The 15,680-nt window shown below is 49.6% G+C and overlaps 1 protein-coding gene across 2 annotated transcripts; it reads right to left on the minus strand.

Moving 5' to 3' along the window:
* Nucleotides 1-35: 35 nt before the first annotated feature.
* On the minus strand, nucleotides 36-1,432 carry RANGRF (RAN guanine nucleotide release factor). Of its 2 annotated transcripts, XM_082679646.1 has the most exons (5): nucleotides 1,243-1,432; nucleotides 1,037-1,153; nucleotides 679-835; nucleotides 503-588; nucleotides 36-280 (listed from the first exon to the last, which is right to left on the minus strand). In XM_082679646.1, the coding sequence occupies exons 1-5, from the start codon at nucleotides 1,317-1,319 to the stop codon at nucleotides 157-159; spliced, it is 561 nt and encodes a 186-aa protein (XP_082535772.1). In that variant the 5' UTR covers nucleotides 1,320-1,432; the 3' UTR covers nucleotides 36-156. The 2 variants fall into 2 exon arrangements, with proteins under 2 accessions (XP_082535772.1, XP_082535773.1); XM_082679647.1 differs by lacking the exon at nucleotides 503-588 and having other exon boundaries at nucleotides 149-280.
* Nucleotides 1,433-15,680: the final 14,248 nt, after the last annotated feature.

The following is a 15,680-nucleotide window of genomic DNA, read 5'->3' on the forward strand; positions in this document are numbered from 1 at the left end:
ATTATATTGGTTATAAAGCAAGTTTATTTCTGCAGAGAGGAGGTGTCTTATGTTTATGCACTGGGAAGGAATTAGGGGAATATATCCAACCCTTTGATCCCCTTGCAGAACAGAGGCCCGAAGTCTTCAGAAGCAGCATGCAGCATTTCAGCGTCCTTACTGGGGACCAAAGATGTTGGGATCGTGAAGGGTCAGACTGGTCACCAACTGTTCAAAGTCACCCAGGCTCCAGGGCGGAAGCGACAGATTTTCAGGGCCAAGAGATAACCTATTCTCAGGGCTTGGGGTGAGGAACAGATAGAGAGAGAACATCATCTGGGCCTTGGGCTTGTAAATTCCCATTTCCTGTTTCCCAGAGGACCTGGTTATCTGTGACCCCAAACCCCTGGCCCACTCCCACTTCCTTGGAGGACCCCACCAGCCAGTCTCCCTACTCTGCCCCTCCAAGCCAGTTCTCCTGGGGACCCAGTCATGAGCGAGGTGCCCTTTCTGTTCTCCTTACGGGGGCTGATTGAAGGTGAGCAGGAAATCAGTCTGGTACTGGGGCAGCCGCAGCAAGGCCTGGTACAGTGTCACATACTTTGCTACCTAAAGTGATCAGAGTCAGGATGCTTACCTGATTCCCTAGAGCCACCCCCTTCACCCCTCCAAGACGTCTCACACTCCCCTGGCCCTCACCTGCTGGTTTTCTTTAGCTACCTGCTGCTTGCCAGAGAGGATCCAGGCTTCTTGACAGCAGCCCCTCAGGGCCAGGTTCTCCAAAAGGAGGGGCTGCACAGCCTCCACTTGCACAACCCTAGCCTCCTGCACCCCGCCAACGTCCTCAAAATGGTACCTGGAGTTGGGGGAGCAGGGTCAGGGAGGGGCATTTCTCACTGCCCCTTACAAGCATCTCATCCTAAACTTCGCTCATTTCTGGTGACGTGGTGTTACCCTTGGAGTTCTCATTGCCCAGATTAACCGTCCCGCCACAGGCCCCGCCCACTCTTTCGGCTCTGGTCCTCCCATTGGCCAGCCGCGGGCCCTCCTCCCTCACCGCGCTGCCTCTTCGCCCTGCACGTGGGCCTGCAGCTCCAGAAGTTCCAGGATCAGGCTCTGGTCTGTCACGCGATGACAGAAAACTTCTTGATTGTCCGGGACCGGTCGAAGGTCGCTGAAGAGAGGCGAGGCAGGCCCTGGTTGACCCCGGCTACTTCCCGCAACCCACCTGGTCAGCCTCCTTTGGTGCCCGGGCCTTCTTACCTTACGTCGATGGCCCCCGGAGGGAGAGTGGCGGAGAAGGCGCCCCCGAACAGTGGGTAGTCTCGCGTGGGCTCCATGGGCCTGAGACTAGGGTATGGGCATTAAAGATTTAAAAGAAACCCACGTGGGGCCACTTGGCATCACCTCCGTTTCGCAGCAACCAACCCCCTTCAGGTCTTCCTCTGCTCCTGATCCTTTAGGATTTGGCCCCGCCCCGCGATCACGCTGGCCAATTGGCGCCCGCGCCTTGGGGGGGCGGTGCCCCAGCGGAGCTCCTCCCGGAAGTCAAGCTCTTAGAAGGGCGCGGGGCGGGACTGCGGGGTCCGCTAGGAGCTGAGACTTCGGTTTAGGTTTTGTGACTGTCTCGTGGTCACTAGACCGCGCCCGCCGGTCTCCTCCTTCTAAAGGGGTCGCACTTTATAAGAGTTTTGCCTGAGACCCACCTTAGGGGCCGTTGCTCGTCCAAGGGACCGATGTCTTGTGGGGTCTCCTGAGTTGGTGGGGATAGTTTCAGGGTCTCCCGTATCACTCTCTCCCGGGCCTCTTGACAGGGAGTGAGCTGCCAGCCAGTTAGCTAATTCCCGGATGCATGGAATTAGGGGAACAGTGGGGCCAGGTGTGCGGGGCCGGGTTAGGATTCAGGCCTCACGCCTTCCTGAAAGCAAGACCCAAACCGGTGATTATACATCTAATCTCCCTCAAATCTTCACCTTGGGAACTGAGGTGAGGCGAGGGGATGGAGGGGTGGGGAGGGAGGCGTTGCCCACCCCTTACACACACGCCTGGACGAAAGCACAGAATAAACTTTTTCTTTTATAGATTTTTAGAGTGTTCTTAAAGTTTCAGCTCAAGTGTATCCTCCCAGCTAATTGCGCCATTCATCTTTGATCCCCAGCACCTGGCAGAGCGTTTAGAACATAACAGACCCATGGTGTACTGTTGAGTGACTGAATAAACCCAACAGGGTGAATTTTGGAACCCAGGGGACCACCCATACCCTCAGGGGTTCTAGATGTCATCTACTTCACAGCCAAAAACTGAGCAAGAGGATTCTCATCCTGAGGCCATCCTGTCACTGACCAGGGTTCTTGGCCTCCTTAATTAATAGAAATTGATCAGAGGCCAGACAAGAAATTCAGGCAAGGCTTTATTGGGGCCCCTGCTGCAGCAGGGGGAAGTGAGAGCAAACAACAGTTTCCCTTGCTTGCTGGCTCCCTGAGGGTGTTCTTTATGTGGGTGAGGGTAGGGGTGTGTCCAGGGGTAAGGCCAGAGGAAGGCTTTGGTGGTTTTCCCACCCCATAGGTGGTGTGTGCAGGAGGCATGCGCAGTACCCTGCTTTGGCTCCGGGCTCTTCAAGAGTGGCAGTTGGGTTTTTTGGTTTCTTTGTATCTTTTATCCAGGATTTGTCCCGACTGCGCATGCGTGCAGTTATTTTTAGTCCCATACAATTTCTTTGTATTTTGTTGCTGGAGGAGAGGGGTGTCCAGGTGCAAGCACTGCAGCACCGCAGCAAAAGGTCCCATGTTGCAGCCTGTATCACTAGAGCTGGCTATTTCTGAATGGGAAAAGAATATGGGACAAAGCATGGGCTCAGAAGGTTTGCAGAACAGGAACAGTGAGAAAAGAATTTTGTATGTGATCAGGATTTTCTAAGGTTGGATTAACTTTAATTAGGGAAATAGACTTTATGAAGATCAGGCTGATGCAAGACTGGATTTGGTTTCTGTCTCTCATAAGAGAATAAAGTTGTCCTGGAATGCTGCTTTTGATAACAGATCGTGTGAGTTCCTGTGCCTTTAAATGATCTATATTTACTTTTGATTTTTTTTCCCTACCTTGGCTCAAGGAATCAATATTGTTTGACAGCAACCTATCATCCTATCCAACCGGGTGTTTTAAAACCTTTAAAAAATTTTGACAGACTTGCCAAATACATCATGGCTATTCTGACCCACTGTTGTATGAAAAGGAGCGTATACTGAGGAAGTCCGGGGAACACGCAGATGGCCTACTGGCCACCAATCCACACCACCAGATTTATCAGGTGGATGGGGATGCAATCCCAGAACATGATCCACACTGGGACTATGAATACCGTGTAGGCCAGGCTAGGATGAGACATTCTATTACTCGTTTATCAGAAGGAATGAAAAGGTGTATGGTGAAGCCGTGATAAGGTCTGAGAGGTTACACAGGAAAAAGATGAAAACCTGGCAGTCTTCCTGAGCCGGTTGACAGAGGCATTCAGGAAGGACACCAATACAGACCCTGAGTCTGCAGAAGGGAGGACACTGTCGGCCATGCATTTTATCACCCAGGCTACTCCTGATATCCGGAGAAAATTACAAAAGCTTGAGGCTGGGCCCCAAATCCCATTGTCAACCCTGGCAGAGGAGGCCTTCAAGGTCTAGAACAACTGAGACTTAACGGAGGAGGGCCAATAAGATGAGAGGCTAATAAAGAAAAGGCAGCCTTTGGCTGCTCGGATCCACCCACCACCTCGAGGGGACCCTGGAGGGCCGAGAAGGCGGGACAGACCACCAAGAAACCACCTGGGCCCAAACCAGTGTGCCTTTTGTCTGAAGGAGGGGCACTGGAAGGGGGAATGCCCTGAGCGCCCTCCTGTGGGACGCCCGAGGGGCAAACCCGACTGGCCCCAGTTCCTTGTGAATCTCTCAGATGAGAAATTCCCACACACTGACTGACGGCCCGGAACGATCGCCTGCCCAGCTCCAGATCCAACTCGATCCATCCTCATTTCTCCAATGGAGCCTCGGGTCACCCTCCCTGTGGCAGGTAGGAGAACTGAATTTCTTGTAGACGCTGGAGCTGCCTGCTCTGTTCTGACTTGGCCAGCCGGCCCCTTCTCCAACCATGACTGTACTGTGACACAAGTTGATGGACAGCTAAAGGTAAGGCGATTTACGTCTCCCGTTGCCTGCGGAATCGGGTCTGTTATTATTACTCATTTTTGTACATGCCAGAATGCCCTGTCCCTCTCCTCAGGAGAGATTTGCTAAATAAGTTAGAAGCTAGTATATTCTTAGGACAGGGTGAAGTCCAAGGAGGTAAAGAATTCGAACAGAGAGTGCATCTATTAGTAGCCCCAGATGACCCACCTGTTGGGCATCAAAATATTCCCCAAGACATCCCTCAAGAAATTAGAGAACAAGTAGATCCTGCAGTTTGGGATACCTCCGTGCCAGGAAGGGCAAAATGTGTTCCCCAAGTAAAAATAAGGTTAAGGCCTAGGGAAAAATACCCCTGGAAGAGATAATATCCTTTAAAGCCTGAGGCCCTGAGGGGAATCCAACCTAAAACACAAACTCTTTAGGCCCTGCCAATCACCTTGCACCACCCTGATCCTCCCTGTTCAGAAGCGTGAATGTGGGAGTCATCCCTATTCACCCTCTGGTGCCAACCCATACATACACCCTCCTCACCCAGGTGTCAGGGAGCGCCCAGTATTTCTCTGTTATGGACCTCAAATATGCATTTTTCTGTATTCCCCTACACCCAGACTCTCAATACCTTTTTGCCTTTGAATGGAGGGACCCTGACCCCCTGGAGGTTACCCAATATACCGCAGGGTTTTCGGGACAGCCCCCATCTTTTTGGAAATGCGTTGCAAGGGAACTGGAGGAACTGAGCCTTGAGAAAGGAACTCTGTTACAATATGTTGATGAGTTATTGATAAGTAGTGAGACCAAACAAGATTCAGATCAAAATACTGTTAGGGTCCTAAATTTTCTGGCGAAAAGGGGATATAAAGTCTCTCCAACCAAGGCTCAGATCTCATAGCAAGGGGTTCAATGTTTAGGATTTGTTTTGACCCCAGGGGCATGAGTCCTGGCCATAGATCGAAAAATAGCAATTAGTACATTACTGTCTCCAACCACAAAGAGGCAACTCCGAGGCTTTCTCCGGATGGCTGGGTTCCGTCGTGTCTGGATTCCAAATTATGGCCTTGTAGCAAAACCTCTATATGACGCTCTAAAGGGAGGAGAAAGGGAATGTCTTCAATGGAATAAGGACCGCCAGCAGGCCTTTGAGACTCTAAAGCCTGAGTTGATCAGAGTACCAGCACGGGGGCTTCCACGTTTGGACAAGCCCTTCACCCTATACGTTCACGAGAGGTCAGGGAGAGCACCAGGAGTCCTGACCCAAAAGCTGGGACCAGATCAGAGACCAGTGGCTTTCTTTTCATAACAACTGGACTCAGTGGGCCTGGGATGGCCAAGCTGCCGGCGAGCAGTAGCAGCTGCAGCCCTGCTGGCTAATGAGGCTTCCAAGCTCACCCTGGGACAACACTTAGATGTGTTGACCCATCATCAGGTACAGTCTGTGCTGGAGGTCAAAGGACATCATTGGTTGACTAGAGGAAGGTTAACAAGATATCTGTCCCTCCTAATGGACACCCCCGACATTACCTTAAAGGTGCCAAACCCTGAACCCAGCAACTCTGCTTCCAGCAGTGGAGAGTGGAGACTTACTGCACCAGTGTATAGAGATCAGAGGACAAACTTACTTACTCCAGCAGGCCTGATCTTCTAGATGAGCCTCTTGACAGCCCTAAGGTCGAATGGTTTACTGATGGGAGCAGTTTTCTAGAAATGGGAGCCAAAAGGCAGGGTATGCCACAGTTAGTCTAGATGAAGTCATAGAAGCCAGGGCCCTGCCACCCCCTGCTTTTGCTCCAGGCTCCTCAAAAGTGGCAGTTGGGTTTTTTGGTCTCTTTAGTCCAGAATTTACCCCAACTGTGCATGCACACATAGTTATTTTTAGTCCCATACCATTTCTTTGTATTTGGTTGCTGGAGGAGAGGTGTGCCCAGGTGCAAGCACTGCAGCACTGCAGCAAAAGGCCCCAGGTCCCAGCCTGTCTGCCCATTGGGTTCCAAGTGCCGATCAGACCTCTGGACCGTAATCATTTTGTGACACTGGGGCCAAGGGGCACATATTCTTTGGTCCCTCACCTTACCAGGCCTTAAGCAAAAGGCTGAAGATATAAAGGCTATTAGGACAGAGCCCCTGCCTCACCAGGAGTATACAAAGAACAGTAGAGGACACTCTGAGTCTTAAAGGTTGACTCAGAATTCACCAGGGCAACCTAGGGGTATTCTAGCCAAGGGGAACGTCGGGAGCAAAGACTGGGAAATGAGAGGGCCCTGCTTTGGGGAGTGTAAGTATATCAGTTTGGCGAGGGTGCCCTGGGGAATGGATAGCAGGGAGCTGTGAGGCTGGAGGGTTGGCCACGGTCAGGATGTGCTGAGGAGCGTGGACCCCTCACTGCTGACAGCCAGCATCAGACTTCTCTCGGAGGTTCATTTCCTCAACTTTAAAACATTGTTAGGAGTAAAGGAAGTACGGATGTAGTTGAATTGAATCTGTTTCGGGGCAAAGAGAGTGGACTAAGTTTGATCCATGAGCAATTAGAAAGAAGAGGGGTGTGTTATAGACCCCCAAGGGAGAGAAGGCGCCTGGACGTGGGGAACCGAGGGAGCCAGGTCACAGGGGTCAAGCCCATGCTGCCTCCCTCACGTAGGGGGTGATGTACCTCTCTATCCCTCCCTCCATTTCTGCTGGCTTGCATTCTGCTCCCACCTGGCCCCCTCTGGCAATACTGGCTCTGGCTGCTTGGTGAGCAGTCAAGCAGGTAGGGAACCCTTGGAAAGGGACCTGCAAGGACATAGAAATTAACAGGGCCCTGGCACCGGGCACAAGTGGTGGGGGCCTATTCGTGGGCCAGGAGGAGGTCAGACTAGATTAGGAACACTGAGGAGAATCCCCCCAGCTTCCTCGTTTTGGGTCTCTGGCACATTAGGTGTCATGCTCTGCTGTGAGCCTCTTGTGCATCTCGGGATGCCTGGCCCTCCACCATTCTGGAGCTCTTGGGGCGCAGGTTAGGTGGGCTCTTGCAGATGGTAGGAAGCAGACCTCCAGGAAGTGACAGAGGTGCAGGGCGGGACCTCCTCTGGGAGAGTGGGGTGGAAGGAAACCCTAACTTGGCAAGTTCCTGCTCTTGACTCCACTTTCCTCTCCCTCACCTTTCACCTTTTTCTCCATGTCTGTCACTTCTTCTGGCCTTCCCAACCGCTGACTCCCCCTGCGTGTTCAAGTTCAAACTTCCCAAGAGACAGGATCAAATTGGGTCAGTTAGTCACCATCCAATCTGAAAGTACCTATTTGGCCAGCTCTCCTGCCTGTCCACTTGCCAGACACGGACGAGATCCCTTCCTTGTCCAGCTGGCTGTGGCTAGGATGACCAGTGTCATGGGAGAGATCTCAGAAGGCTGAGATGGCCCGAAGCTACGTTTCTCAAGAGGGTGTGAGGGTGTGTCCAGCTCTCAACGCACTGGTTTGAAGTAGGCCTGCAACTGATTGATGCTGTACCCCTGGGACTTTCCCCTCTTCCAATGCCCTGCATGCAGTTGATGCAGTTTTTTGCTTTGGGGACAGTTTTCTCAGAGCCCCCACCTCCCCCCACCCCATCACCTTAGAGGGCACCAAGAGGTGGAAGTGATGGACTTGGACCAGAGAGGTAACTCAGTGCGCAAAGTCAAGCATCCCTTTGGGAAGAGTAAGGACAATATATATTTCTACCAAGCAGGGTTTTTAACTTTTTTGCTTCCATACACCCCCTTGGCAGTATGGTGAAGCCCATGGACCCCCCCCTCCTCAGAATAATGTTCTTAAATTCATAAGATAAAATATATAGGGGACTTCCCTGGCGGTCCAGTAGTTAAGACTCCGCGCTTCCACTGCAGGGGGTGTGGGTTCAATCCCTGGTCTGGGAATTAAGATCCCACATGCTGTGTGGCCAAAAATAAATTAATTAATTAAATTAAATAGATAAGCAACAAGGATAATATGTACAGGGAAATATAACCATTATAAAAAAAATAAAATATATAGGAATACAAAGAAAATTAAACTATTTAAATACAGTTATCAAAATTAAAAAACAAAATTGTAAATGGAGTGTAACCTTTAAAAACTCTGTGTGTGTGTAAATTGGTATATATATATACACACACATATATATATATATATACACACACATATATATATATATATATACACACACATATATTGGACTAAACGTAGATGTCTTCAGTATACTTTGTATGTTTTTAATATTTGAAGAGAGTTTTTTGAATCTGTGCATTTTATTTTTTCAATCTTATTTTACAAATTCCTGTTCTATAAATAATAGGGTATTTCAGATAGAGAAACTGAAGGCACTTTGCCATTTGGTGATGAAATGAAGGGCAGAAGATTTAGAAAAGTACATGTACCCAAACCCACAAAAAACCAAAATTATAAACTCATGTCTAATGTGTCCAGTGGTCAAAGACTTTATACGGCTGCCAGAATTGCCAAATAATTTTAATAAAAGTGGATTTGAACATAAAAAATTGGTGTATATATATACATGTGTTGGTGTGTATATATATATGTATGTGTGTGTTGTGTGTGTGTGTATATATATATGTCTGTATATATATATACACACATATACACAATTGGTAATTGTGTGTGTGTGTGTGTATATATATATATATATATATATATATATATATATATATATATACCAGAATTGTATTATAGTACATCCAGTTGGTGTTAGACCAGTTAGGGGTGAAATAGAAGATCTCATTGTAATATCCCAAGTTTGGGGTGCTGAGGGTCTGCACTAAGCTGGTAGAGGTGGGAGAGGAGGAGATGAAGCCAGATAAGCAGAAAGCAGGGGCAGTAATTATACGGATGATACACAAAGTATGGAGCAGAAAGAGCAGGTTCAAAGGTGGAGACTTTGCCAAGAAGAACGGAGACACCAATGACGGAAATAGGGCTTCTGATGCAGGGTTTGATGGTGGACAGGGCAAAGAGGAGAGAGGGCTTCCGTTCTTGCCCCCAGGTCACAATTTGGGCACTTTACCCTCTGTCCCCCACTCGCCAACAGTGGAATTCTGCGATGCATCGCTTTTCACTACGGGATTATCATTGGCCAGCAAAGCAGGGATGCCTGCGCCGTATGTCAGTGCTCTGTACCATTTCTTCATAAGGCCCCTGTGTCTAGAGCTAGTGAGCTACACACGTCCCCGCCACCCTCAGAATGAGTTACGTATTCTTCCGACTGAGTTCTGGCAACTCCCAGTGTTGACTCCTTAACCTGCCCTCCTGCATCTCACACCTGTTTCTCAGCATTTATTCCAGAAATGGGAGGAGGCGGCAACTTGGACGTGGTCAGATGGGAGAGGTGGTGTGTGGTGGTGGACATCCCCCTGGTGACCTGCTTAGAGTCTGAGGGAGGTGGGGGTGAGGGGCTTGGGGGTTGGTCCCATCACTGCGTTTCATAATCTGGTGGGTCCTCATGGAGAGGGGGATGCCCATCACATCCTCGAGGGTAAGGAGAGGTTTCCTCGGGCTGTGACCCAGGCCAGGATCCTTGTGTCCTTAACGCAGTGGGGATGTCCCCTGTTCCTTCCCTTGGAACCTCCTATAAGGTGCCATTGGGAGTCCACGGGGCCGCAGCCCCCAAAGTGCCACATAATTTAGCTCTTTTCACCTGCTGTTTAGCCAAGCCATTTCCTTGTAACCTTCTGCAGGGGAGGTGTTTGGGAGTGGGGAGGGCTGTCTGTACTACGTTGGGAAAGGACCTAGGGGAGAGAAGGGTTTGCCTCGCTGTGAAGGTGGGGTCAGCAGAGCTAGGACTCAGTGGTGAGGAGAACAGGCTGACTCCCTAGTCCCTTCTGTTGCCCCGGATACCTTCCCAGGGGCATCCCAGGATGCTCCAGTGACTTGGGCAGTGGGAAGCCACTCAGCCTGTTAGACTGTAAGGTTAGTCTAAGGTTAGTCTCAGCCTCCTCTTTTGCTGCTGACCCCTTCAATGTTGGGTTACCGGGCTCTACTCAGTGCTCCCAGATCACCTTCCCCACGCATAGGCCAGTGCCTCCCAAACCTTCATCTCCATCCCAGATCTCTTCTGACTACCTGGAGGACACCTCCATTTCTGTGTCCCACCGACACCTCAAACTCAACACATCCTAAGCAGAGCACATCATCTTCCTCCCGTATCTGTGCCATCTCCCGTGTTCCTATCACAGTTAATGAAATTATCACCTACCCAGTGGTCCAAGCAAAAAGTCTGGGCTTCATCATCAGCTCATCTCTCTCCTCCCTTCACATCCAGTGCCTGGAGATTCTACCTCCTGATGTCTCTTTTTTTTATATATATAAATTTATTTTTGGCTGCATTGGGTCTTCGTTGCTGCACGTGGGCTTTCTTTAGTTGCAGCAAGCGGGAGCTACTCTTTGTTGCGGTGCGCGGGCTTCTCGTTGCTGTGGCTTCTCTTGTTGTGGAGCACGGGCTCTAGGCGCGTGGGCTTCAGGAGTTGTGGCTCGAGGGCTCTAGAGTGCAGGCTCAGCGGTTGTGGTGCACGGGCTCAGTTTCTCCGCGGCATGTGGGATCTTCCCGGACCAGGGCTCGAACCCGTGTCCCCTGCATTGGCAGGCAGGTTCTGAACCACTGCGCCACCAGGGAAGTCCCTCCTGACATCTCTTGAGTCCTTTCATCCTTCTCCGCCGCCACCCTAGTCCTGGCCAGCACTATTTCTGTCTGGAGCGTGCAAAGCCGTCTTATGGGACTCCCCAATCCTCTCTTGTCTTCCTGCTCTGCAGCTGGAGTGATCATGTCTCTCCCTAATATAAACCCATTTGGGTGGTTTCCCATTGCTCTTAGGATAAAATCCAGTTTCCTTGACATGCTCTGTTAGGCCTTTAACTGTGCCTATTCTGTTTCCCATTGTACTTAATGTTCCAGACAGACTCATCTTTGTTCAGTTCCTTAACTTGCTTTATCGCTCGCCTCTGAGGCTTTGCACATATCTTCGGCTTTCCCTCCCTCCCCTCTCCTGTGTCCAGCCGCTAGTCATCCCTCAGGTGTCAGCTAATCCCGGGAATCCTTCCCTGATCCAGAGAGTCTGGGCTGCATCCCCTGCTGTGAGCTCCCACCTGTACCCTGAGCTTCCTCTCAAAGATGTTTCATTGAAATTGTCTGCTTCACGGCCCTCTCCCACTGTGTGTGCACCTGCCCAGGGAGGAGGCCCTTGACAGTTTTCTTACCTGAGTGACAGATGGGGCGGGGCTCCCTGTTTCACACCCTTTGTCCCATTCTCTAGCCAAGGGCTTCTCCTCTAGCCTGAGCAGACAGAGGAAGCTGCACAAGGCCACCCGTCCTGGGGGAAAACGGCCCCCAGTCGCTGGCACTCCTAGTGGACTGCTCACATAGGGAAGGTCTTTCCTGAAGCCCAAGAGAGGTCTCTAACCCAGGCCCCACCGCAGCCGTGCCCGAGGCTCCACCATCTGGCTGTTTGCTGCTCCCAAATGTCTAATGACAGGCTGAGGATTTCTTTGATTTCTGCCCCAGGGTCTTGAATGCAGAAGGTGCTGGGGAAATAAATACAGCTTGTGGGACCCCGGGGCCTCTGAAGGCTCAGCTGCTTTGGGGGACACCCTCCTCCCACAGGCTCACAACTGTCTGGCGTCCACCTCCTTTTTTCCTTTCTACCCCTGTTGTCCACACCTGGGTTTGGGCAGGGTGTCCCAGGTGCTATTTGGAGGGACGCCCAGGGGTGTGCTGGCCTGTTAGAGAGGCTGGGAGCCTCTCTGGAGAAAGCGGCCTTCTCCAGGGGTCCCATGCGGACCCCTGCACACACGTCCCCCACTCTGTGCCCGGCCCTCCTGGAGCCCTCCTTCCAGCACATATCAGGCTGAAAGGGATGAACGCATGCTCAGTTCAGTGCCGTGTCTTTTTCTGTGAAATTGAAGGCCCTGTTGGCTGCCAGGCAGGTGTTAAGACAGAGACAAGACTTACTGGTTCTCCCTGTCTCTCCACGCCGCCCCCCCCCGCCCCCACACATGCATACACTGTCCTTCATTTGACATGAGGACAAGAGCTTGCAACTTGGAATGACTGGAGGAATGAAGTCAAAAAGGAAAATGCTTGAGGACTTGCAAAGCAAAGCCACCCATAAGCCCAACTCACTAAGTTCACTCTTCTATTAAGGAAGGAAATGTGGATCAACCTTTACTAACTTTAACATTCACATGTATTCATTTGTTCAACATATATTTATTGAGCACCTTGTAGGTGACAGGCACCATGCTAGGTGGTAGGATACAGTGGAGGGCAGAAATGGAGTTCCTGCTCTCATGGAGTTTACACTCTACTGAGGAGACGACTCGTTGAGCAAAGAAACACATCGTTCAATGTAAGATTGCAGTGGTAAAAAAAAAAAAAACCCAGAACAAAACAACAACAACAAAAGATTGCAATGCTGAAAAAGAAATTACAACAGTGACTTGGGCTAGAAAAGGAGGTGTGTGATGCTACCGTAGGAGCCTCCAGTATCTAACGAAGAATTTGGTCAGAGAGCTGTTGACTGATGAGACCCAAAAAAAGACAAGACTTAGGTTTGGACATTATTGTTAATGGTCTTGTTTCAGACCTCGGGTGTAGTGAGCTGAGGTCACCATACTCCTTCTGTTCACGGTACATTATTATCATTGCTCCACTTGGGTGCCCTCTCTTATTACCTTTGGTCTCTGTTTCTCATTCTGATTCCCCGTTTCCCCCATAGGTGGGTAATGCTGAATTTCCAATGGGACAATCTGCCCTGTTGTCTGGCTTTCTCTGGGAAAGCTGATGGGTTGGGATTTTGTCAAATGGGAATGATGAAAAGATACTGGGTCAAGTTGAAGGGCACTGGAAAAGCTGTTACTGGAAGTTGGATAAGGAGGGAAAAAGAGAGAAGAAATGGATTGGGGGAAAGATGTGATTGAGCTGGAGGTCCTGATGACTTTGAGATCCAAGTACTGAAGAGGAAAATGCATGATGGAAGGAAGGGAGGTTATGGTCAGAGGTAGGGTGCTTGAGTGAGTGTGGAAATGAAGCACATCTGGGTGATGACAAAATTCCATGGCCGAGGTAGAATGGAGGAAGTCATTGGAAAAACGTTCAGGTTGCACCCCTTCCTTTAAGAACACGTAGAAGTTGTATACATCATTTTCTCTCCTACCAATCAGAATTTAGTCACAGGGAATTCCCTGGTGGTCCAGTGGTTAGGACTCCATGCTTCTACTGCAGGGGTCACGGGTTCAATCCCTGGTCAGGGAACTAAGATCTCACATGCCACGTGGCATGGCCAAAAACAAAACAGAATTTAGTCACAGCTGTAAGGGACACTGGGAGATGTCATCTTTATTTTGGGCAGCCACAACCCCTGCTAAAATACTGGAGGGTCCTATTTCTAGAAAGGGGAATCAGATATCAGGGAACAGCTGGCATCCCCTTCCACAGGGAGTGATGGGGAAGTCAGCAGAACACAAAGTAGGGGGTGAAGGTGATATAGAATGGTATGAACCTAAAATGGGCAAGATTTTCTTCGAAGGGGGTGGAGAATAATCTGGGAGTGGTACAGAGAGGACCCAAACCCCAACTCCCTGGCCGGAGGAAGGTGAGATGAGGTTTGAGAATAAACGCCACCACATGGAGGGGCTGTGGAGTGGCTCTCAGAGCAGTTGGTTTCCCAGGAAGGCAAAGAGAGGCAGAAAAGAGCTAGCCGGTAGTTTGCTAGACGGCTTTTGGGAGAGGTGGGGAGATAGAAGCTGGGTTGGGACCAGCAAGGACAGGGTTGTGAGGCTTCTGGATAAAAACAGAAGCTGAGCTGACTTGGTTTTGGTAGTGTCCGAGGGTGGGTCTTGCTTGGCCAGGGTAATCTAAACCAGAAACCACTCCAACTCCAAAATGCATGAATTACCTATCACAGCCAATCAGCAGGGTACCTCACATACCATCCTTCTACTTTTGCGTCAAGCGCTTGTAAACCTGACATCCAAGACTTGGTATCAGCCCTCAAAATTGTGCATTTGAGATTACCTATATTTTATGTACACACACACACACACACACACACACACACACGGCTTCCTAGCATCAGGGAGGAATACTGAAATGCCAAAGTGACCCCTACTCCTGCAGACTGCTCAGGGTAGGTCAGTTTGCAAAGCAATGAGAAAAAGACCTGAAACAGTTATTTTCTCCATAGCCGTGATTCAACGCTGTTTCATCAGTCTCTCCTTAGGCTACTCTACTAGGAGTGCACCGCTCAGCCCGCCCTCAGGGATCTGAGAGTCCAGTCTCCATTCTCAGGGAAGTTTCTTTAACCAAGATGTTGAGCTATTCAGGGGGCAAACTGACTTGAGCTGTACGACAGGACAGTCACAGCGGTCACAAGGAAGTGGCCTTTACACACACTCCTGTGAGCAAAGGGAGCAAGGACAGCTGTCAGCAAGAAGTCCTGACGATGCTGCCTCCGGAAATGTGATTGCAGGGCAGTAGGAAGCAAATGCTGCAATTTATTTAACCTTAATTCTTCCTTTGTTTTAAAAAGGGAGGGGGGCTATCAAGTACTTTGCTGAACTCTTATGAAAAATAATTTATTTACATATAAAATCCTAGCATACGCTTGGTTCATGGCAGGTGCCATATACAGATACTATTTCTTTTCAGCTTTATTGAGATATAGTTGACATATAACATTATGTGAGTTTAAGGTGTACAAAGTGTTGATCTGATACACTAGCAAGTGATTACCACCATACCGTACACCTGCATCACACCTTACACCTGCATCACATCGCATAATTCCTACTTCTTTTTCCTGGTAAGAACATTTCAGATCTACTCTGGTAGCAACTTTCAAGTATATGATACAGTATCATTAGCTATAATCACCATGCTGTACCTCAGATCCCCAGAGCCTGTTCATCTAATATCTGGAAGTTCGTACCCTTTGACCAACATCCCCCTTTCCCCCATCCGCCATTCTAGTCTCTGTTTCTGAGTTCAGCTTTTTTTAGATTCTACATATAAGTGAGATCACATAGTACTTGTCTATCTCTGTCTGACTTACTTCACTGAGCATAATGCCTTCAAGGTCCATCCATGTTGTCGCACACAGCAGGATTTCCTTCTTTCTTGTGGCTGAATACTATTCTGTTGTGTGTGTGTGTGTATATATATATATATATATATATATATATATACACACATCACATACAGGTATTATTTTATTTTTTATTATTTATTTATGGCTGCGTTGCGTTGGGTCTTCGTTGTTGCACACAGGCTTTCTCTAGTTGTGGAGAGCAGGGGCTACTCTTCGTTGTGGTGTGTGGACTTCTCATTGCGGTGGCTTCTCGTTGCGGAGCACAGGCTCTAGGCACGTGGGCTTCAGTAGTTGCGGCTCATGGGCTCAGCAGTTGTGGCGCACGGGCTCTAGAGCACAGCCTCAGTAGTTGTGGCGCATGGGCTTAGTTGCTCCACGGCATGTGGGATCTTCCTGGACCAGGGCTCAAACCCGTGTCCCCTGC

The sequence above is a fragment of the Grampus griseus genome (assembly GCF_964374135.1).
Source record: "Grampus griseus genome assembly, chromosome: 20".
Classification (NCBI taxonomy): Eukaryota; Metazoa; Chordata; class Mammalia; order Artiodactyla; family Delphinidae; genus Grampus; species Grampus griseus.

What these genes read in the sequence shown, in the direction of transcription:
- RANGRF (XM_082679646.1), bottom strand. Translation starts at nt 1,319, where the DNA reads ATGGAGCCCACGCGAGACTACCCACTGTTCGGGGGCGCCTTCTCCGCC. An exon ending in TAGCTAAAGAAAACCAGCAG is followed by an intron (nt 589 to 678) that starts GTGAGGGCCAGG and finishes TGATCACTTTAG; the next exon opens with GTAGCAAAGTATGTGACACT. An exon ending in CTCACCTTCAATCAGCCCCC is followed by an intron (nt 281 to 502) that starts GTAAGGAGAACA and finishes CCTCACCCCAAG; the next exon opens with CCCTGAGAATAGGTTATCTC.